The sequence below is a fragment of the Elgaria multicarinata genome, chromosome 3, assembly GCF_023053635.1.
Source record: "Elgaria multicarinata webbii isolate HBS135686 ecotype San Diego chromosome 3, rElgMul1.1.pri, whole genome shotgun sequence".
In the NCBI taxonomy this organism is placed as follows: Eukaryota; Metazoa; Chordata; class Lepidosauria; order Squamata; family Anguidae; genus Elgaria; species Elgaria multicarinata.
In genome coordinates, this window is record NC_086173.1 from 166,859,304 (window position 1) to 166,881,436 (window position 22,133).

A 22,133-nucleotide genomic window follows, 5' to 3' on the forward strand; every position below is an offset into this window, starting at 1 on the left:
CCAGGTCTAGCAAGGATCATCTAGGGTTCGCGCCTGCCTGAGCACTGCATCCCCTGTGTGTCACCTTGATGAACAGGTTTGACCCCTGGATGATTCAGGGATAAACCTTAGGTCTAGCTATGGCCTATGTGTAAGTTGAGCTGTTGAAAGTATTTCTAAAAATGCTGGAGGCTCTGAAGCTGTAATAGCAGCTGGGCCAAAAAAAATCGTTTTTAGGAAAACTGAGGAAGTCTGAACATTTGTGTGTCTGTATGGAAGAGATGGATAGAGATGGATAGAGAGGTCTACTCTGTGACATAGGAAGGAGTATGACTGAAACAAGAGAAATTTTGCAGTTTCCTTAGCTGGGGCTATCTCTGGCCTTAGCTAGACCTCAGGATTATCACAGGCAAATAGAGGGGACATCCCTGCCTGCTCCCAGGATCTCTTGTGTGTCATTTGGATGTACAGGGATGATCCCGGGATATAGGCCTGGTCTAGACATGGCTAAAGTGCTCCAGGTTTCAGTCAGAAATGTTCAAAACTCCAAAGCCCATGTCACATATACTGTTCTGGCTTGAGCACCAGGTCTAGATTCTAAGATTCATTCATTCATTCATTCATTCATTCATTCACAGAGCTTCAGCTACGGGGTGGTATATAAATGTAATAAATAAATAAAAAATATATGCCATCGTTTAGCCCTGAAATAGAACAACAAGGCATTTTACAATGGGAATATCTCAAAAAAAAAAAAAAAAAAAAAAGTAAGAGAAGATTAAAAGCCAGAGTCAAACAGTTAAAACAAAAACAGGACTAAATTGTCAAAAATGGTTTTCTCCAGTGGTTTTCTGAAGTTGGAATGCCAAGCGCAGCCTAAGAGAGAGGAGGATATCTGAGAGTTTAGTGTCATTAGAAATTAGATTTATACTTTGATTTTCATCATGAGATGTTCCTTTGTATTCAGATCAGGCCTTAGTACAATGATGTAGCACTTGGGAAGAAAGATGCAGCCCAATAAACCAGCACTGGAGGCCAACATAGAGAAGACCTGCACGGCTACCATGTATTTCCCCTTGGTGCTCAGGTAGGAAGGCACAAAGGACACCCAAACGCTGCAGAAGACCAGCATGCTGAAGGTGATCAGCTTGGCTTCATTGAAGGACCCAGGCAGCTTCCTGGCTAGAAAAGCCACCATGAAGCAGATGGCAGCCAGGAAGCCCATGTAGCCCAGGGCGATATAAAACATGGCAACAGACCCTTCACTACATTGCAGGATGATCTGTCCAGGCTGGGAGTGCATGTCAGTGTCAGGGAATGGTGGAGAGGTCCACAGCCAGATGGTGCAGATGACAAATTGGACACTGGAGCAGGAAATGACAATGGAGTTGGCCAAACTCTTCCCCAGCCATCCCCTCATCCTGTTCCCTGGTTTTGTGGCCAGGAAGGCTATGACTACAGTGATCGTTTTGGCCAACACAGAAGAGACCGCAACTGAGAAGATGATGCTGAAGGCCATTTGTCGGAGAAGGCAGGTGACTTTCCTTGGCTGCCCAATGAATAAGAAGGAGAACAGAAAGGAAAGCAGGAGGGAGATGAGGAGAATGTAAGAGAGGTCCCGGTTGTTGGCTTTGACTATTGGAGTTTCTAGGCATTTAATGAAGATTCCCAACACAAAGCCTGTAATTAAGGATAAGAGTAGAGCAAAGGAAGTCAGGATGACCCCCAAAGGTTCTTCATAGGACAGGAAAGTTATAATCTTCAGGACACAGTGCTCTCGGTCCTCGTTTGGATGCTGATCTTCTGGACACTTTGTGCAGTGGTCAGCATCTGCAAAGATCAGGAGAAACATCTCCCTTACATCTTTAGCAATCTCTGTTCTTTTACATTCAATCGGAGAGATTGGCAGCACAGATTAATTTCATGCAAGGCAGAGCCACACTTGCTGGGCTTCATTATTCTCTCATATGAACAAGCCACATTTGGTGTTTCATGTATTTGAACATGACTTTAAACAAGGGATGGGCAACTTCGGGCTCATGGACTTAACCTGTCCCAAGGCGATTCCCCATCTGGCCTGCGAAACCTTCATAAATTCCTCCGAGAATTCATTGAATCATAGAATAGTAGAGTTGGAAGGGGCCTAAAAGGCCATTCTTGGCCTCCAAATGTCACCCCCTGGAAGAATCAATGCTGTTATCTCCAATCTGTAATTGGAGATAACAGTGGGGGGGTGCAGGTCGTGGGGGACCCAGCCGTCACCTCCTAGTGCTGGCCAAGTTTGTTTTTCTTCCAGTACATTGTCCCTGGGCCTTCCTAGACGAGGCCTTAGCGCGCATTCTGTCCCGGCTTCCCTGCTGTGCGTCCAGATGACGCACAGGGGAATCCGCAGACAGGCCGCGCTGAGGCCTGGTCTTACCCGCCATAAGCGAAGTCGCTTATGGCGCGCCTTTTCCCCAGCTCCGGCCTCAGGCCGGAGCTGGGGAAAGTGTGGAGAGTTCCGCGGCTTTTCGCGGCTCCTCGCTTACTCGCGAGGAGCCGCGAAAAGCCACGGACCTGGCACGATGCGCTGTGCCCATCGTGCCAGGAGGTGGGTGATCCGGGGGGGGGGGGAAGATGGCAGAGGGCGATGAAGGAGACAGCGAGGTGATGGCAGAGGGCGACGAAGGAGACAGCGAGGTGATGGCAGAGGGCGACGAAGGAGACAGCGAGGTGATGGCGGAGGGCGACGAAGGAGACAGCGAGGTGATGGCAGAGGGCGACGAAGGAGATGTTGGGGGGGGGCGGAGGGCGACGAAGGAGATGTTGGGGGGGGGGCGGAGGGCGACGAAGGAGACGATGAGGTGATGGCAGAGGGCGACGAAGGAGATGGTGGGGGGGCGGAGGGCGACGAAGGAGACGATGAGGTGATGGCAGAGGGCGACGAAGGAGATGGTGGGGGGGCGGAGGGCGACGAAGGAGATGGTGGGGGGGCGGAGGGCGACAAAGGAGATGGTGGGGGGGCGGAGGGCGACGAAGGAGACGGCGAGGGGGGCGGATGGGGGGGATTAAATTAAAAAAAAACCCTTACCTTCTCTGGCGGCTTCGGGCCCCACATGGCCCCTTTAAAAAAAAAAAAACATGGCCGACGCTGCAGGGCTTCCGTCGTCCCTGCGGGTCGGCCGTCTAGGAGGCTGGGCGGCGCGCGTTAAACTTAGCACGCCGTCGCCCCGCCTCCCTGCCGGCTTATCCCGGCAGGTCTAGCAAGGCCCCCTGTGGGGATGATATGCAGCACGCAAATCCTGAAGGACTTGCCCATGAGGTGGCTTCCCTATTGGAGAAACTTCTCCATCTGAAGAAGTGGTTAGAGCATTCCTCCGGTCACTGATATATGGTTGGGTCAGCTTCACCCTCCCAACACCTTCTCCAATGGGAAGGACACCACAAAGTCTCCCCCACCAAGCCAGTGACTGGAGTGCTTCTCCAGTTGCCAAGTGAGTTGCAGCAACTTCACTCAGCCAAGCTTTCACCAAATGTGGGAAGCACCATACGTCACAAAATTAGGTCCCAGTGCACATTGGGTGGGAGGGGTGTGATGTCAGGGGCCTGGCCCTCTCCCTGATGGCAGTCAGTCCATGGAGGGTTGGGTGGGAGTTTGTCCAGTCCCTGAACACAATTTAGTTCCCCACCCCTTTTGTTTTAAGATTGGGGATTGCACAGGTGAATGGGTCTTGGGGTATTCCTTCAGTCCTCAGAACTAAAAGATTTATTTGCCCTTTGTTAAGGAAATGGCAGGTCAATGGCCCACCCCTTGCAGCTGATTGATTGGTGGGAGATTCAAGACAGGTAAAAGGAAGGACTTCTTCATGCAGCGCATAGTTAAAAATGGAACTCGCTGCTACTAGACATAGCGATGGCCACCAATTTGGATGGCCTTAAAAGGGAGTTGGACAAATTCCTGGAGGAATCTATCAACGGCTATGAGTCCGGATGGCTACATGTTTCCTGCGGTATCAGAAGCAGTATGCTTATATATACCAGTTCCTAGGGGAACATGGGTGTTGTTGCACTCATGTCTTGCTAGTGAGTTTCCCATTGCCAGCTGGTTGGCCACTGTGGGGTACAGAACGCTGAACTAGATGAATCCTTGATTTGATCCAGCTCATGCCACTAAGGCCTTAGCTAGACCTGCCTGAAAGTCCGGGGGAGAGGAGGGGAGACCTTGTGTTGTGATTAACCCAAGATCTCACCCCCATTTACATGTAAGGCATGATGACCTCAGGAAGAGAGGTGTCACACCCGCCATTTTTAAAAAAAATCTTAAAGGGAGAGGAGCACACGAACGGTCGTGCGCAAAGGTAAGCGTTTTTTAAAATTTCATTTCATTTCCTCATTCCCTCCACTGTACCCTCGATGGGCACAGCGCTTCTGAGGAGTGCTGCGCCCCATGCGCAGCTCTTGGCTCTATGCGAGTAATCGCGTGGAGCCGGGTAAACCCACGAAAACGGGCCACATGCTCCGCATCAGCCTGAGACTGCAGAAAAAGTGGGCCCAAAGTGTAGGGCTGTATCCCAGGGCAAGGGAGGGATGACCCCTCCCTGATCCCGGGATCCCTTGTGCATCATGTGGACACACAGGGACGATCCTGAGGTTCACCCTGGGATATAACCTGGTCTAGCTAAGGCCTAAGGGCCTTGCTAGACCTACCTGATAATCCGGTGGGGAGTTGGGGTGAGGCCGCGCTGCAGCTAGCGTGGGCCGTCACCCCTAGCTAGACGTAACAAGTGACGGGGTAAGGGAAAGCCCCATCGTGTCCTCCATTTTTTTTATCTTAAAGGGGCCATGTGCGCAGGAGCGCACCAACGGAAAAGTAAGTAGTTTTTTTTTAAAAAAATAAAGGGTTCCCTGCTCCCCTTGCCCCTGATTTCCCCCCCACAATGTCTGATGCCCCCCTGCCCACTTGCTCACCCATCTTCCCCCCGCTCACCATGCCCATCTCCGCTCGCCATGCCCATCCCTGTTCGCCGTGCCCTGGCCCCGTTCTTCTTCCCCCCGTCCACCATGACTGATGCCCCCCCTGCCCGCTCACCAGCCCACTCGCCATGCCCACCTGATTACCCACCTGCCATGTCCGATGCCCCCTCTGCACCCCCCATCTGTGGTCTCCCCACCCTGGCTCCGCTCTTCCCCCCATCTCTCCTGCTGGATCCGCTTTCCCCCCTGGCCCCCATCTCCCCCCTGTGATTTTGCCCCCCCTGGCCCGATGGGCACAGCGCTCCTATGGAGTGCTGTGCCCAGTGTGCGGCTTCTCCCGGCTACTCGCGAGTAAGCGAGCAGCCGGGAAAAGCCACGGAAGTAGCTAGACCCAGGGCTGCGGAAAAGCCGGGCCATAAGCGGATCCGGTTATCCCGGGTCAAGGGAGGACTTAGCCCGGCCTGACCCTGGGATCCCCTGTGCGTCGTCTGTATGCACAGCAGGGAGCCCGGGCCTCGCACCAGGCTAAGTCCTCATCTAGCAATGGCCTAAGTCTCCACTAACCTCTTCCAGAGGAAATCCATCCCTGATAAGCACTCCATTCCTGGGATTGCTCACCACTTAGAGAAATAGGGTAAACATAACAATCACCTTCTCCCATACAATCCGCCCCACACACTCAGGTCCTCTGGGAAGAATCTACTTCAGTCAGCAAAAACGAGATTGACAACTGTTCCCCAGAGGACCTTCTCTTCTGCTGCTCCCAGACTGTGGAATGGCCTGCCGGAGGAGATTCGTCAACTTAACAGTCTATCAGCATTTAAGAAAGCTATAAAGACTGATCTCTTCCAGCAGGCGTATCGAATGGAATTTTAGGATGTTTTAAAATGATTTTAGGATGTTTTTAAAATGATTTTAGGATGTTTTAACAATGTATATTATGTTTTAATTCAGTTTTACTGTTGTTCCCCGCCTCGACCAAAATGGAGAGGCGGGTAAGAAATAAATGTTGTATTATTATTATTATTATTATTATTATTATTATTATTATTATTATTATTATCCATGGAGGACTTGCATATGATGAAAAGTGCAGAAGATATATGTAGCCTAGTGGTGCAGATCCGTGCCCCATTCACTGCTCTCTCACCCACCAGCCCTCAGTCCATCCTCCCAGGTCATTTTTCATGACTTGTTTTGTGAAATATATTATGGATACTGCAATCAAGGAGCCAAGTTTAGAAATGACTTCAAGAAAACCTTCAAAAACATGTACTGGTGAATTTCTCCCCTCCTTCCCATGGGCTGCATTTTCTTCCAGAGTCACCCACCTTCCTGGGTGGAGATGGTCCCTTCTGCGCAGGGAACACAATCATAGCAGCAACGTGGTTTTCCTTCCTGAACCACCTTGACGAATCCAGTATGGCAGCTTTCCACGCACTGGGAATGAGGCAGGGACTAAGCACAGGAAGAAGGGCCATCAAGGAAAATGTGTTAGGGTCAATTTATCTACAGAAATGAGAGGCAGAATTGAATGGACCCAACAGGGCCTCTGGGATGGAACATGAAGCCCATAACTAACACTGAGCACGTGCAACTGAACGATCTGCATGTGTCTTCCATGTTTACTCCCAATGGGCGCAGTCCTCCTTTTCCTTCCTTGTTTTCCTTGTATCAGATTTTAAGGGACCTGTAAAGTGCCACATACACTGGTAGTGCTATATAAACTAACACCGTTTTAAGTTACGGTGACCCTATGAAAAGAAGGACAGGGCTCCTGTATCTTTAACAGTTGTATTGAAAATGGAATTTCAGCAGATGTCATTTGTATATATTTATTTATTTAGAATATTTATATACCGCTCCTCATTGAAAAAATTTCGGAGCGGTGTACAAGGTAAAATGAAAATAAAAACAGAATAAAACAGTTAAAACAAAATTTAAAAAGAAGTAAAAAACAACAACACAGAAATCCAAGGCTGCATGTTAAAGAAAGGCTTCTTGGAATAAAGATGTTTTCAGGAGGCGCTGAAAGGAGTACAAGGTTGGCGCCTGCCTGACCTCCAGAGGCAGGGAATTCCACAGGAGGGGGGCCACCACACTGAAGGCTCTTCCCCTGGTGGATTCCAATCGGAGGATGGATCTAGGTGGAACCACCAGGAGCAGGCCCTCAGATGACCTCAGTGACTGGGCAGGTTGGTAAGGGAGAAGGCGCTCTCTCAGGTATATATATGTATATATATGCAGAACCTGGTGAAATTCCCTCTTTATCACAACAGTTAAAGCTGCAGGTGCCCTGCCCTCTTTTAAATCTGGTCACTCTAGTATAGCTCCTGCAGCTTTAACTGTGGTGATGAAGAGGGATTTTCACCAGGTTCTCCATATATATAAATGACACCTGCTAAAATTTGCTTTTCTATGCAATTGTGAAAGATACAGGAGCCCTGTCCTCCTTTTCATACGGTCACCCTACCAAAGACCCATTTGTTCCTGCTTGTAATAATCCACAACTCTTTGAAAAGCTTCTGCAATCCAGGAGTTCTTCCTGCACAAGGTCATGCGACATCCTGGAAGTTAAAAGTAAGTTTTTTAAAAAAGCCCCCGACCCTGCTCCCCACCCCACCCTCGATGTCCCTCAACTGCCCCCGGCCAGGCTTCTTCCCTCTGCTCTTCTCAGGGAGGAGGGAAGAAGCCAGGATGGGCACCCAGACCTCCTGCGGTCTCAGGATGATTCCAAGACTGCAGGAAGAATCAGGTTTTGCCAAGGATTATTTATCCCTGGGAAAACCTGTGCTTGTCTTCTCTTGCCCCCGGGAGTCCCTGTGCATCATTTGGATGCACAGGGAGTGGGCCGTGACCAGCCTGGATTTTCAGGGTGGTGTAGAAATGGCCCATGTGATCTCTCCCTCTCCAGTAGACATTCAAGAAGAACTTCTGGGCTCCTGAAAGTGCTGTGGGTGTATTTAAAAAACTAAAATAAATAAATAAATAAAAACTATCTCAAAAGACTACCTCAAAAATTCCTACACTTATGTGGAAACCCTGTCCCCCTCCCCAAGGAGAAAATTCTCAGAAATTCTCAGCTCTCCCAGCCTCTTTCACCAGAGTTTTCATTCCTCCTTCCCCCACCCATGAAATGCTGGAAATGGAATAATATAAATTTTTGGCACAGCACTAAAACAAATACAGTGAAAGGAATGATTTTCCTCACCTGGTTGAACCATTTGGGCCACACAATGGCATCCTGGTCAATGGTGAACTTGAGGCCTGAAGATCCCCATCTTTCCATGGCCCCAAATTTCACTTTAATGACAGACTTATTGGAAAACTTCACCCAGTTCACGACGTCAAAGTCGGCGGCCAAGTTCCCATTCTCATCCACATACACTCCATCCATAGAATTATTGTTAAAATGGTGGCTTCTCAGGAAAGGATGGAACTAGAATGGCAGAAAAAACACTAGCATGGGTTAAGAGAAACAAGAAACCACACTTAGGCCTTAGCTAGACTAGGTCTAGTGTGACGGAGGGGTGAAGGTATTTTTATTGCGAGATCCCTCTTCTGTTCACACGTAGCACACAACAACCTCAGAGAGAGAGGCGTCGCGCCCACCATTTTGTTTTTTTTGGATCAGACCAAAGATCTATCTAGTCCAGGGCCAGTTCTACACCAAGCAGGATATAACAATTTGAAAACCGATTGAAAACTGTCTACGGAGTGTGTCCTGGGCCCCAACAGTTGTCACTACTGTTATAAACAGTAGTGAAATTTAATAGGCATAAATGCCAAGTTCTACGTCTGGGAAATAGAAACCAAATGCACAGTTACAAGATGGGGGATACTTGGCTCAGCAATGCTACAAACGAGAAGGATCTTGGAATTGTTGTAGATCACAAGCTGAATATGAGCCAACAGTGCGATATGGCTGCAAGAAAGGCAAAGGCTATTTTGGGCTGCATTAATAGAAGTATAGCTTCCAAATCCCGTGAGGTACTGGTTCCTCTCTATTCGGCCCTGGTTAGGCCTCATCTAGAGTATTGCGTCCAGTTCTGGGCTCCACAATTCAAGAAGGACGCAGACAAGCTGGAGTGTGTTCAGAGGAGGGCAACCAGGATTATCAGGGGTCTGGAAACAAAGCCCTATGAAGAGAGACTGAAAGAACTGGGCATGTTTAGCCTGGAGAAGAGAAGACTGAGGGGAGACATGATAGCACTCTTCAAATACTTGAAAGGTTGTCACACAGAGGAGGGCCAGGATCTCTTCTCGATCCTCCCAGAGTGCAAGACACGGAATAAAGGGCTCAAGTGTCAGGAAGCCAGATTCCAGCTGGACATCAGGAAAAACCTCCTTACTGTTAGAGCAGTACGACAATGGAACCAGTTACCTAGGGATGTTGTGGGCTCTCCCACACTAGAGGCCTTCAAGAGGCAGCTGGACAACCATCTGTCAGATATGCTTTAGGGTGGATTCCTGCATTGAGCAGGAGGTTGGAGTTGATGGCCTTATAGGCCCAACTCTGCTATTCTATGATTCTATGATAAACCATTTTAAAGCAGTAGCTTTGGCTATTGGACGGTATAAAAATGTAATAAATAAAATAAAATAAAATAAAATAAATAGATCCTGCCAAGCACTCTGCTCACACAGTGGCCCACCAGTTGTCAACCAGGGACCCACAAAAGCAGGACACAAGCAGGACTTCTAATGTCCATGGTGACATCATCTTTCCACTAGTATTCTCATATTAGAACTCTTCTGGAATTGTACCATTGGCCATCATGATCAGTAGGGATGTCCGTGATGGGAAAGGGAATACCTGCCATGGCTGTAGCCTTTGAATGCCCTGCCTCTCTCCATCTTTCATCATGGTCCTCTTGGGTCTGGTTGAATAAGCAGCATCTAAGGCACGGGCCACAGCCCGGACAGTGTTGTAAATGATGTAGCTGTCGAGAGACAGGATTTTCTCCATGTCCTCTTGGGGCAAGACCTCCTGGTTCTCTTTCTCTGTGCATCTGGTCCAGCCTTTTACAGACCATGCCTGCTTTGAGTACGAACAACTAAATGCCTTCTCCACAAACCCCTCAATAGCAAAGAAAAATCCTGAAAAATCGTCATAGTTCGTCCTTTTATTTGTCTGGATAAAGAAGGAAAATAAGCCATGGATGTGTTGTAAAGACATATCCATATACATCAAGTCCAAGGTGATGTCTGACAAAGTTGTTATAATGCAGACTTTCCCAGCAATGGGTTCCATCAACATTTCAACTGGTTGTTGTAGAAAGTATAATCCAAAAAGGAAGTAACTAGTCTCCGAACAATAAATAAAGACATTGACTTGCTTCCAATTGTGGAATGAAAGACGAGGGAATTCCCCTTTCATCTCAAAGAGTCCTGCGAATCTTTGTGAGAAAGCAACACAAACGCCATTCCTGATGAGCTCAGGTGTCAAGATCTTCATGAATCTCTCACCATGGTCAGTATCTAGAGCAAGGAGGCCAACCCATATCCATCTGAAATAGAGGAGCAGTTTGACAATTCCCTGGTACTGGGCTCCTTCTTTGGGGACCGTCCGGTAGAAAAAAGAGGACCGGGTTTTATCACTCAGAACATGAGACTCAAAAGCATAAGTGATCTGGCAAAGAAGGGAAGAGACTGGTGATCTGAGTTGCTTTACAGCCTAATTTCAACTCTTCATCAGGTAGTTCTGAAATCTGGCCAGATTGCACCTATTGACTGGAAATTATCTGTCGCAAGGAAATCCAGTCCTTTCTGGGAGTGACAGTTCCCCACGGCACCCCTAAGTCGATGAGTATTTGTGAGCTGAGCGATGGGTCAGTTCCCGAAACTCATGAACTTTTCTGTTTTTCTTTTTATATATAAAAATTAAAAATCCACAAGTCATTTTTAGTACAAAAGCATGGGTGGAAATATTTATGGAAATTGCAATTGGCACAAAATCGCAGCTGTAAATATTCATTTAATTATTTATTGAACTACATTTATATCCTGCCTTTATTCTTCGAAGGAACCCAAGGCAGCGTACATAATCCTCTTCCTCTCCATTTTATCCTCACAACAACCCTGTGAGGTGGGTTGGGCTGAGAGTCTGTGGCCATAGCTAGACCTAAGGTTTATCCCTGGATCATCCAGAGGTCAAACCTGTTCATATAGGTGACACACAGGGGATCCAGTGCTCAGGCAGGGGTGAACCCTGGATGATCTCAGGATAAACCTTAGGTCTAGCTGTGGCCAAAGACAGGTTGCCTTATCATTCATCCGTTGTTAAGATCATTCAAGTGAAGAACATAAGAAGAGCCCTGATGCTGGATCAGACCAAGGGTCCACCTAGTCCAGCACTCTGTTCACACAGGGGCCAACCAGCCATCGGCCAGGGATGAACAAGGCAGGACATTTATTTATTTATTTATTTATTTATTATTTATTTATTTATTACATTTTTATACCGCCCAATAGCCAAAGCTCTCTGGGCGGTTCACAAAAATTAAAACCATGAAAAGCATAAAAACAACCAACAATTTAAAAACACGAATACAAAATACAATATAAAAAGCACAACCAGGATTAAAACCACACAGCAAAAATTGATATAGGTTAAAACATGGAATTAAAACAGCAAAGTTGAAATTTAAGTTAAATTAAGTGTTAAAATACTGAGAAAATAAAAAGGTCTTCAGCTGGCGATGGAAGGAGTACAGTGTAGGGAGTACAGTGTAGGGGAGCTAATTCCACAGCCGGGGTGCCACAGCAGAGAAGGCCCTGCTCCTAGTAGCCACCTGCCTCACTTCCTTTGGTAGGGGCTCACGGAGAAGGGCCCCTGTAGATGATCTTAAGGTCCAGGCAGGTACATATGGGAGGAGGCGTTCCTTCAAATAACCTGACCCCAAACCGTTTAGGGCTTTGAATGTTAATACCAGCACTTTGAATCAGGCCCGGACCTGGACTGGCAGCCAATGAAGTTGTAGAAGGACTGGTGTGATGTGGTCTCGCCGGCCAGTCCCTGTTAGTAACCGTGCTGCCCTGTTTTGTACCAGCTGAAGCTTCTGGACCGTTTTCAAAGGCAGCCCCACGTACAACGCATTGCAGTAATCCAAACGAGAGGTTATCAGAGCATGAATCACTTTAGCTGGGCTATCTCCATCCAGATAAGGGCATAGTTGGTATATCAACCTAAGCTGATAAAAGGTGCTCTTTGCCACTGAGTTCACCTGGGCCTCCAGTGACAGTTCTGGATCCAAGAGCACCCCCAAACTATGGACCCGATCCTTTAGGGAGAGTGCAACCCCGTCCAGGACAGGGCAAACATCACCTCGCTGGTAATTTGTATTTTAAATTTGTAGTTCTGCACTGCTGCTGATTTTATCCTGGCTGTGCTTTTAGATTGTTTTTCATGTCATGTTTTTATACTGTTCGTTTCATACTTTGAATGGTTTTAATTTTTGTGAACTGCCCAGGGAGCTTCAGCTGCTGGGTGGTATAAAAATGCAATAAAAATAAATGAATAAATAACAAATAATAAATAACAAATACTTTTAATTTCATGGCCAATAAAGTTCAGGCTTCATAATGATAGGACACTGAAAAATGAAGGTGCCCTAAATTACAGAGCATCTCTTTGGCCTCCACAAGGTATTGAAGTCGCCAATAGTTTGTTCTGCTTCTGCAACAGTAGCTAACAGGGCCAAGCAACAGAACCCAGAATACCTTGTTTCCCCGAAAATAAGACAGTGTCTTATATTAATTTTTGCTCCCAAAGATGTGCTAGGTCTTATTTTCAGGGGATGTCTTATATTACAGCAAGACGTAGGCCTTATATTACAGCGAGAGGCAAAACTGGAAGTAGGTCTTATTTTTGGGGGATGTCTTACTTTCGGGGAAACAGGGTAGGAGCATGCGTGATTCTTTCCCCCCCTTTTCCTCCAGTTTAACAGTTTTATAGTTTTCTACAAAGGAAGAAAAAAAAAGAAAGAGAAAAAAAAGGGGGGAAACGTAACAGAACATTGCACACTTAACTAACAATACAATACCATACACCTAATCATAGAATCATAGAATCATAGAATAGCAGAGTTGGAAGGGGCCTACAAGGCCATCGAGTCCAGCCCTCTACTCAATGCAGGAATCCACCCTAAAGCATCCCTGACAGATGGTTGTCCAGCTGCCTCTTGAAGGCCTCTAGTGTGGGAGAGCCCACAACCTCCCTAGGAAACTGGTTCCATTGTCGTACTGCTCTAACAGTCAGGAAGTTTTTCCTGATGTCCAGCTGGAATCTGGCTTCCTTTATCTTGAGCCCGTTATTCCGTGTCCTGCACTCTGGGAGGATTGAGAAGATCCTCATATAGACATATATAGAAACATATAAGGCCATATTCCATTCAAGGCATTCCTCATGGCAGACGTATGGGCTATCTGTTACTTTACTTCAGCCAGCAGAGTGTCATGTATTAAGACCACAGAGTATACATAAAAACTGCAGACATATAAAACATTCTTTTGCAACTCTTGCATATATTCTATCAAAGGTTTCCAGTCTGATATGAACGAGTTTGTGAGCATGCTTGAATCTTAAGAGTGACTGACAGTTACAAAGTAGTTGAATCTCTCTCTTCATTCGGGCCCCTTCTTTTCTGAGCTATATGTATGAATGAGGAGTAAACCACACATAATGTTAATCATGTGATTTATCCTTGAGTGCAGGCTTTTCCCACCACAGTCGCAGGGCATGTCTAAACTGGGCGATACCCTGGGGATTGACCCAGAATTGTCTCTGTGTGTCCACATGATGCACAGAGGATCCTGGGAGCAGGGAGGGATGATCCTTCCATTTTCCCCGGGGATATTGCCAAACCCTTTCTTTGCAGTTTTCCCTGCGGTCTGGGGACAATCCCGAGGACCGCAGGTGGTGTGGCCGGCTGTCCCGGCTTCTTCCCTCTTCTCCCGGAGTAGCAGGAGTCATCTGAGGGAAGGAGCTACCCTGTTTCCCCGAAAATAAGACAGTATATTAATTTTTGCTCCCAAAGATGTGCTAGGTCTTATTTTCAGGGGATGCCTTATATTACAGCGAGGGGCAAAACTGGAAGTAGGTCTTATTTTTGGGGGATGTCTTACTTTTGGGGAAACAGGGTAGGACAGGAAGAGTCCAGGGCCATCAGGGGTGAGGTGGGGAGCGTGGTTGGGCGTTTTTTTAACTCACTTTTTTGATGGAGCGCAGGTGTATTCTTAAAAAAAATGGCGGACGCGATGTCCTCCTTCCTTCCGGGATATTGCGTGCTGCGTGTGAATGCAGGGGGAGGATCTCACGATCAGCATATCACGAGATCCTCCCCCCTCCCTCCCAGATTGCCGGGAGTTATAGACATGCCCCCAGTGTTCCCTGCCCCAATACAGATTGGAACCCTGGTATGGGGATAAGGGGTCTGTGGTGTTACACCGCACAAGTCAATTCCCAAATGTACATCTGGGGGTTGTAAGTCTGTGGTTTTTAGAATGTTGGCCTGAGGGGGCGGAGTTAGAATATCTGAGGATGGGGGAGGAGTGATATATAAGGGAAGGACTGTGGGGATTGAGGGAGACTTTTTAGTGAGCACTCTCTGTGCATTAGCTCTTGGTGTTTAGAGTACTAGGGTTCTGGAGAATTTGAGGTTCAGGTTAGAGAGTGCTGTCTCTGGAGTGTGGTGTGCACATAGTTGGTGTATATTAATCAATACAGATAATAAAGAAAGCTCAAGAGTGATTGTGTGAGAAAGGAAAGCATGTATGTGAATGGGTGAAAGGATTGGATGAAAGGTTTCAAAAAGGTTTCAAAATGTTTTATTTTGAAACAAAGCTTGGGAACGTTTTAAAATAAATTTTAATTATTTTGTTTTTAACTACCACAAAAATCCTGCATGCCTGTTTGGCATATATTATCTGAAGTTTATACATTTAACACCCACTCTGACAATAATTCACCTCAGCACATATGACTCACAGCGTTTTAATTTATTATTGAAATCCTTCTCCATTTAAACCCCACATAGTTTGAAGAAAGGCGGTGTTTGTCCCTCATCTCAGGCGTATCAAGCAGTGGGGCTTGGCTTGAGCAGGGAGTAGCCACAGCCGGGTCTGTTGTTCAGAGCCTGTGTCGTGGCAGGGTCCCTAACACTTTGCACTTATTTTCAAGGGTTTGGGAAGCTCCCATTAAAGTCCTTTTAATAACCTTTTGATTTCTTTTTGGAGAGAATCCTAAACAGAGTTCGATTCAGCCTACAACTCCCCTCCCCAACTACATACACACCTGTGGGATTTTGAAGATGTCCAACACGGTTGAAATTTGGTTAGAGATGTCAGAGTTGGTCCCTTCCAGAACAGCCAACAGGTGTTTCCGTCTTCCACAGCTGTAGTTGGGGACATTGGCCTGCCCAGTAGAGAGCAGGTCTAGCAAGGCATCTGAAGTCATTCTTGCATTGAAATAGTTCTCATAGATGTTGTAGCCCAGGGTGATGTTGGGTAAGAGGCTGGGATTCTGGTCGATCTCTTGGATGGCAAACGAGATGGATAGGATCTTCCAATAATCTGTGGCTGCTTTCCTGAAAACAAAAATAAAGGTCACACTGTCATCCTATCTGCAATGAAACTAAAGTATTCAATCAATCAATCAATCAATCAATCAATCAATCTTTATTATATGGAGCTCTATCACACCAGTGTTATATTGTGCAATCACTGCAAATTGCATGCCAAGGACTCCCATGTTCTCTACCTTTTAATCTGCTGTCACAATGAAGTACTCCGATGTGTCCTGCTTTGATTGTGCTTCATCCCCCCAAAAAGCAAGGTATTTTGTAGGGCTGTGCACAGACCCCCCGATCCACTCTGGATCCCGATCCAGACCTTCCAGATCGGGTCCAAACCGCTTCGGATCGATCTGGATCTGATCCAGAACTGGAGCTGTTTTCCCCTCGTAGACTTACATTGCAAATGTAAAATGCCTATAACTTTTTTAGTTTTCAAGATAGAAACATGAAAATGGGCACCATGCTAGCTTCTAAATATATCCTTAGTCATGACCACTTTGAAGGAAATGGGATCTGTTGGTGTATTATTCTGGGGAGGGGAAAGAAGTCGCAAAAGCAGATTGTTGATTTGGCCCTTTAACACTTCTATTAAAGTTGAGGGCATCATGTGCTCTAAAGCGAATAAAAGGTTAATAGCTTAAAATGTCAGAAACCAGGTGATGCAGATCAGAACAAATGTATATAAGAAGGAAGTCGCCTGGTATGTTTCTTGAGGGGGAGCTTTTTTAATCTTCCTCCCGGTGTGTAGCTGTTGTTTTCCTGAAGTTGCTGATGTAATGGACATTGTTATTTTCTTGTTATGAAAATACAACTACTGTAAATTTACTGCTGATGCTTGGCATCCTTATTTATCTCTACACTTAACCTTGTTTCCTGACATAGAAGTAAGAGAAAGCTGCAAACTCGAACAGGATCATCCCTTGATTTTGGGGGAATTTTTAAAAGATGTTCCCCATTTACAGAAATGCAGTTATGTCTGTAATTTTTCAAGATACACACATGTAACTGGGCGTCATGATAGCTTCTAAATAGATCCTGAGTTATGCCAAATTTGAAGCAAATTGGATCATGCCCTGATTTTTTGTGATTTTTAACGTTTTAACTTTCAACCATTTCCCCAATTTACAAAACTGCATTCATCTCTGTCATTTTTCAAGATACAGGCATGTAACTGGGCACCATGATAGCTTCTAAATAGATCCTGAGTTATGCCAATTTTGAAGCAAATTGGATCATGCCCTGATTTTTAGCAATTTTAACCATTTAACCCTCAACCATTTCCCCAATTTACAAAACTGCATTCATCTCTGTCATTTTTCAAGATACAGGCATGTAACTGGGCACCATGATAGCTTCTAAATAGATCCTGAGTTATGCCAATTTTGAAGCAAATTGGATCATGCCCTGATTTTTAGCAATTTTAACCATTTAACCCTCAACCATTTCCCCAATTTACAAAACTGCATTCATCTCTGTCATTTTTCAAGATACAGGCATGTAACTGGGCACCATGATAGCTTCTAAATAGATCCTGAGTTATGCCAATTTTGAAGCAAATTGGATCATGCCCTGATTTTTAGCAATTTTAATGATTTAACCCTCAACCATTTCCCCAATTTACAAAACTGCATTCATCTCTGTCATTTTTCAAGATACAGGCATGTAACTGGGCACCATGATAGCTTCTAAATAGATCCTTAGTCATACCAATTTTGAAGCAAATTGGATCATCCCCTGATTTTTAGGAAATTTTTAAAGTTAAACCTCAACCACAAAATCCTTCAGAAATAAAATGTATTGGAAAGGAGATAGTGAAAGTGCATCTCAGGACAATATTAGCACTTCAAAGGGAACACAGTGCAAAGGGAAAACTGTAAGGGAGATAATTATGCCTATCACAGGGTTTGCCTTTTTCACAGCAGCCATAAACTGGGTTGACATTTTCTTCAAATGGTGCCTTCATGTTGATGCACACACACATCCCTAAGTCAAAATTTACCAGTTACCGGAGAACAGGTACAATTCCTGATAATTAAGAATGAATGGAGCTCATGAAATCAGTAGTGAGCAGAGCTGCAGTAAGTAACTCTATCCCACACTGAATGACTTACCCAAACAGTCTGTTAGAGGCAGGCCAATTGAAACTGTATGGCTGCAATACAGCCTGTGTTGCAGAGATGACTCCGCTAATGAGTTGCTCTCCTGGCCTGTAATGATTCAGTGGTCCTATTACATCCTTTTTCAAACTCAAGGGGCATTTCGCCTTAAGCATCCCGCAGGTTGTCTGGGGCAGCAGCAACATCAGAAGCAAGAACAGAACCATTCTTGGGATGCCTGACACAGCCTCCACCTTTTCCCTCTCAATTGCTCAGGAAAATAAATAATGATTAGAGGGAGTCGAAGCTCTCTTGCAAGATGGAGGCTTCATTGGCTTTCCTCACCGAGATGGAGCCCAGCCATCCATGGCTTCATGTCTTAAGGGGATGATAGAATGCAAAGTTCACACCCACATCGTCCTCCTCACCTGCCCTAAATCTCCCCCCATGCTCTCAGTGGCACAGCAGGCATTTATGCACCAGCATTTTTGCCCTTGGATGCAAGACATCAACACTTGATGCTGATGTTTATGTCAGCAGACTCAAAAGTGATTTGTGTGTGTGTGTGTGTGTGTGTGTGTGTGTGTGAGAGAGAGAGAGAGAGAGAGAGAGAGAGAGAGAGAGAGAGAGAGAGAGGAGGGGGGAAATCCCTTGGACTTTGGCAAGGAGAATAAATCACTATGATTTCGATAATTATATGTAGGAGAAGTTGGATCACCCTTATGACTTCTTGAACTCTCCTTTCAGCTTGGAGGGGGAAAAAACATGACTGTGAGAACTTACTGATGTGGCTCCACTGTTGTCATGGGCCAGTTGAGTGGGGAGTTGGGTGGACAGGTGAGCATGGCCTGACCTTTACAAATGAAACAGCTTGCTATGAACCAGGTTCAAGATAGCCTTTTAAGGTACAAGTTTCACCCATGTTCCACCTTTTCCTTCTCTGTGGGACCCTCCTAGACTGCTTCACTGTGTGTGTGTGTGTGTGTGTGTGTGTGTGTGTGTGTGTGTGAGAGAGAGAGAGAGAGAGAGAGAGAGAGAGAGAGAGAGAGAGAGAGAGAGAGAGAGAGAGATGCATAGAGGCATAGGGACACAGAGTAGGAAAAATTCAAGCAGAGTGGTGAAAAGCCCGTGGGATGCAAGGGGAGGAGCCTGTGAGAGTCCTATGCAAATCACAAATGTACTGCAACCATTCACAACTGCAGGAAATGACAGTAATTGTTGTGAACCACCCAGGGAGCTTTGGCTATTGGGGGATATAAAAATGCAACAAATAAATAAAATAAATAAATAATACAACCCTCCAGGGCCTAATCTACACCAAGCAGGATATTGCACTATGAAAGTTGTGTTAAAGCGATATATGGTATGTGTCAATGGGCCTCAACAGTTGTTAGTTTACTTCCATACCACTATAAAGCAGTAGTGTTGCTCCTGCTGCCTCTTATATACTGCTTCCTCTGGGAAAGAGATGAGGTGAGGGGATGAATAGTTGAGGGCTGGAGTGGGACAGTTAGGAGACTGCCTTGACCAGATGAGGCTGAAATGGTCCACCTACTTTGGCCTTCATTTGCCAACTGTGGCCAAGCTGGGCCTCTTCCAAACTCTTTAGTTGCCTTCAAGAGCTTCGTGGAAGGCAGACGTTCGACAGAAGAAATGTCTCCCCTTTCCACAACTCTGCGCTAGAAAAGCTGAAGCTCATGAAGGTGGTGAAGCAGGTGGTTGATGGTGTGTGTGTGGGGTGAGTTTAGTTCTGGGGGGGAGTGTGGGAAGATCCACCTCCTTCCTTGTAGCCTCTCCCCTTGGCAGACTTCTCTTGAGACAAGCTCACCAAAAGTGGATCAGATGCGCTTCTGTACATTCCCACCATCTGACCTTGCGTCAACCAAGAGACCTTTGAACAGGCACCTGTCACGACACAGGCCTCCCACACCAGGCCTTGTCATACACAAACCCTCCTCAAGCCAAGCGCCACCGCTTGAACAACCTGAGGGTAGGGTAAAACACACCCTTTCCCTCATATGAGAGGGTAAAGGCTAGAATCTGAAAATAAGCTGTAATAAGCTGAAGGTTATATATAAGGTGTTTACGATAGTAACTGTAGAGCAGGCGATAAAGCCAAGCAGACACGTGGTTTGAGGTAACAAAGCAAAACAAAATGTTTATTTTTGTTTAACAGATTTTAGTTATTTCAAATTCAAGTTAACCTGCTTAATCTACTAGTTTTAATGAAGACAGTAATCTTAAGTCTCTTAAAATCTTGTCTCCTTTCACTCTCCACACCACTGACAATGCTAACTGACACTCCCAACTCCCCACCCACTAACCAACGAAACTCCCCCATTTAGACTCCTCCCCCTTTCACAGCATCATCAGCCACACCCACTCTGTCCAACATTCTGCACTCACTAGACGTACAAAGCTCAGACATACCTAAGGGAACAGAACTGTGGGGTAATGCCACAGCGTCCTTTGAACAGCCAGGGGGATGGGCAGAAGTCCAACCTCAACAGTAGGGTGACCATCTGAAAAGGAGGACAGGGCTCCTGTATCTTTAACAGTAATGCAGAAAAAGGAATTTCAGCAGGTGTCAATTGAAGGGAGTGAAATTCCCTCTTCATCACAACAGTTAAAGCTACACTAGCTATAGTAGAGCGGCCAGATACAAAAGAGGGCAGGGCTTCTGCAGCTTTAACTGTTGTGATGAAGAGGGAATTTCACCCTCTTCAATTGACACCTGCTTAAATTCCCTTTTCTGTGCAACTGTTAAAGATACAGGAGCCCTGTCCTCCTTTTCATAGGGTCACCCTACTCAACACACGATTCCAATTTTGCAGCACACACACACACCCTTTGTGGCTGGCTGCCAGGCAAAACTAGCCTATTTAGCAAGAGAGGTGCAATTGGTGGTGGTGGTGAGTTGTCAGGAAACAAAAGACCCTTCTTAGCTACAAAGCTGAAATTGTTTACTAGTGCTTTATTAGCATGAAATTCCGATGAGTGAACTGGATAAGGACCTTAGTTTTCATGGCCCCACACTCCCAAATTTAACTTAGGAAAACACTCATCAGTGGCAGGGTGGAAGGCAGGAAGTGATTGCTGGAAGAGTACAGGAGAAGACCATGTGCAGCACTTGAATAATAGAATAGTATAGTTGGAAGGGGCCTATAAGGTCATCAAGTCCATCCCCCAGGTCAATGCAGGAATCCACTTTAAAGTATCCCTGACAGCTGGTAGTCCAGGTGCATCTAGGGGCCTTGCTAGATGAGGGTTTAGCCTGGTGCGAGGCCTGGGCTCCCTGCTGTTACCCCAGGGCTCAAACCTTCCTGGCCCTGGGGTAACCGGCACCACTTTTTGCCTGGTTTATCTGCAGCCCCGGGCTGAGGCCAGGGCCGTGGAAGGTCTAGCCCCTTCCGTGGCTTTTCCCAGCTACGCGAGTAGCCGGGAGAAGTCGCACACTGGACACAGCACTCCACAGGAGCGCTGTGCCCATCGAGCTGGAGGGGATTTGTGGGGGTGAGGGAGATCGGGGCCAGGGGCGGGGAATTGTAAGTGGGGGAGAGATGGGGGCCGGGGGGGGGGAAGTGGACCCAGCGGGAGAGATGGGGGGATCAGAGATTGGGCATGGGCAGGCAGGCAGGGGGGAGAGATCAGGGGCAGGGGGGGATAGAGCAGAGCGGGTGGGAGAGATGGGGGGACGAGCGGAGCCAGGGTGGGAAGATCGCAGCTGAGGAGGAGGGAGATCGTGTCCAGGAGGGAGGGAGATTGGGGGTGGGGGGGAGCGGGGAAACCTTTTTCTAAAAAAACCCACTTACCTGAGCATTCCTGCTCTGGTCCCTTTAATATATAAAGGGACCAGAGCAACGGGGCTTCCTTAACCCCATTGCGTCTGACGTCTAGCTAGGAGTGACAGGGCGCGCTAGCTGGCCCCTCCACATGCCCGGATTCACAGGTAGGTCTAGGAAAGCCTTTGGAGGTCTCTACTGTGGGAGAGCCCACCACCTCCCTAGGTAATTGGTTCCATTGTCATACTGCTCTAAGAGTCAGGAAGTTTTTCCTGATGTCCAGCTGGAATCTTGCTTCCTGTCACTTGAGTCCATTAGTCCATGTCCTGCACTCTCGGAGGATCTAGAAGAGATCCTGGCCCTCCTCTGTGTGACAACTTTTCAAGTACTAGAAGTGTGCTCTCATGTCTCCCCTCAGTCTTCTCTTCTCCAGACTCAACATGCCCAGTTCTTTCAGTCTCTCCTCACAGGGCTTTGTTTCCAGACCCTTGATCGTCTTCGTTGCCCTGCTCTGAACACACTCCAGCTTGTCTGGAGCAAATGAACCTGGTTGTGGAGGGATCTCTCTGCCACAAGTGAATGAAGGACAGGGTGTGTGTGTGTGTCACAGCCTCATTTGCCCCCCAAATATAGAGCCACCTCTGAATACACCAGTATCATATATGTCCTCCTGGATGTGTTGGTGGAATGATTTAGGAATGCCCAAGGCTTATTGCGTGGTGAAGAGCTCTAGAAGCTTATTGGCATTG

At 46.6% G+C, this 22,133-nt stretch overlaps 1 protein-coding gene across 1 annotated transcript; it reads right to left on the reverse strand.

Moving 5' to 3' along the window:
* Positions 1 to 904: 904 nt before the first annotated feature.
* Positions 905 to 21,422, reverse strand: LOC134395752 (vomeronasal type-2 receptor 26-like). Its single transcript, XM_063121914.1, has 5 exons — positions 21,415 to 21,422; positions 15,227 to 15,518; positions 8,144 to 8,371; positions 6,264 to 6,372; positions 905 to 1,809 (listed from the first exon to the last, which is right to left on the reverse strand). Exons 1-5 carry the CDS (start codon positions 21,420 to 21,422, stop codon positions 905 to 907), a joined length of 1,542 nt encoding a protein of 513 aa, XP_062977984.1.
* Positions 21,423 to 22,133: the final 711 nt, after the last annotated feature.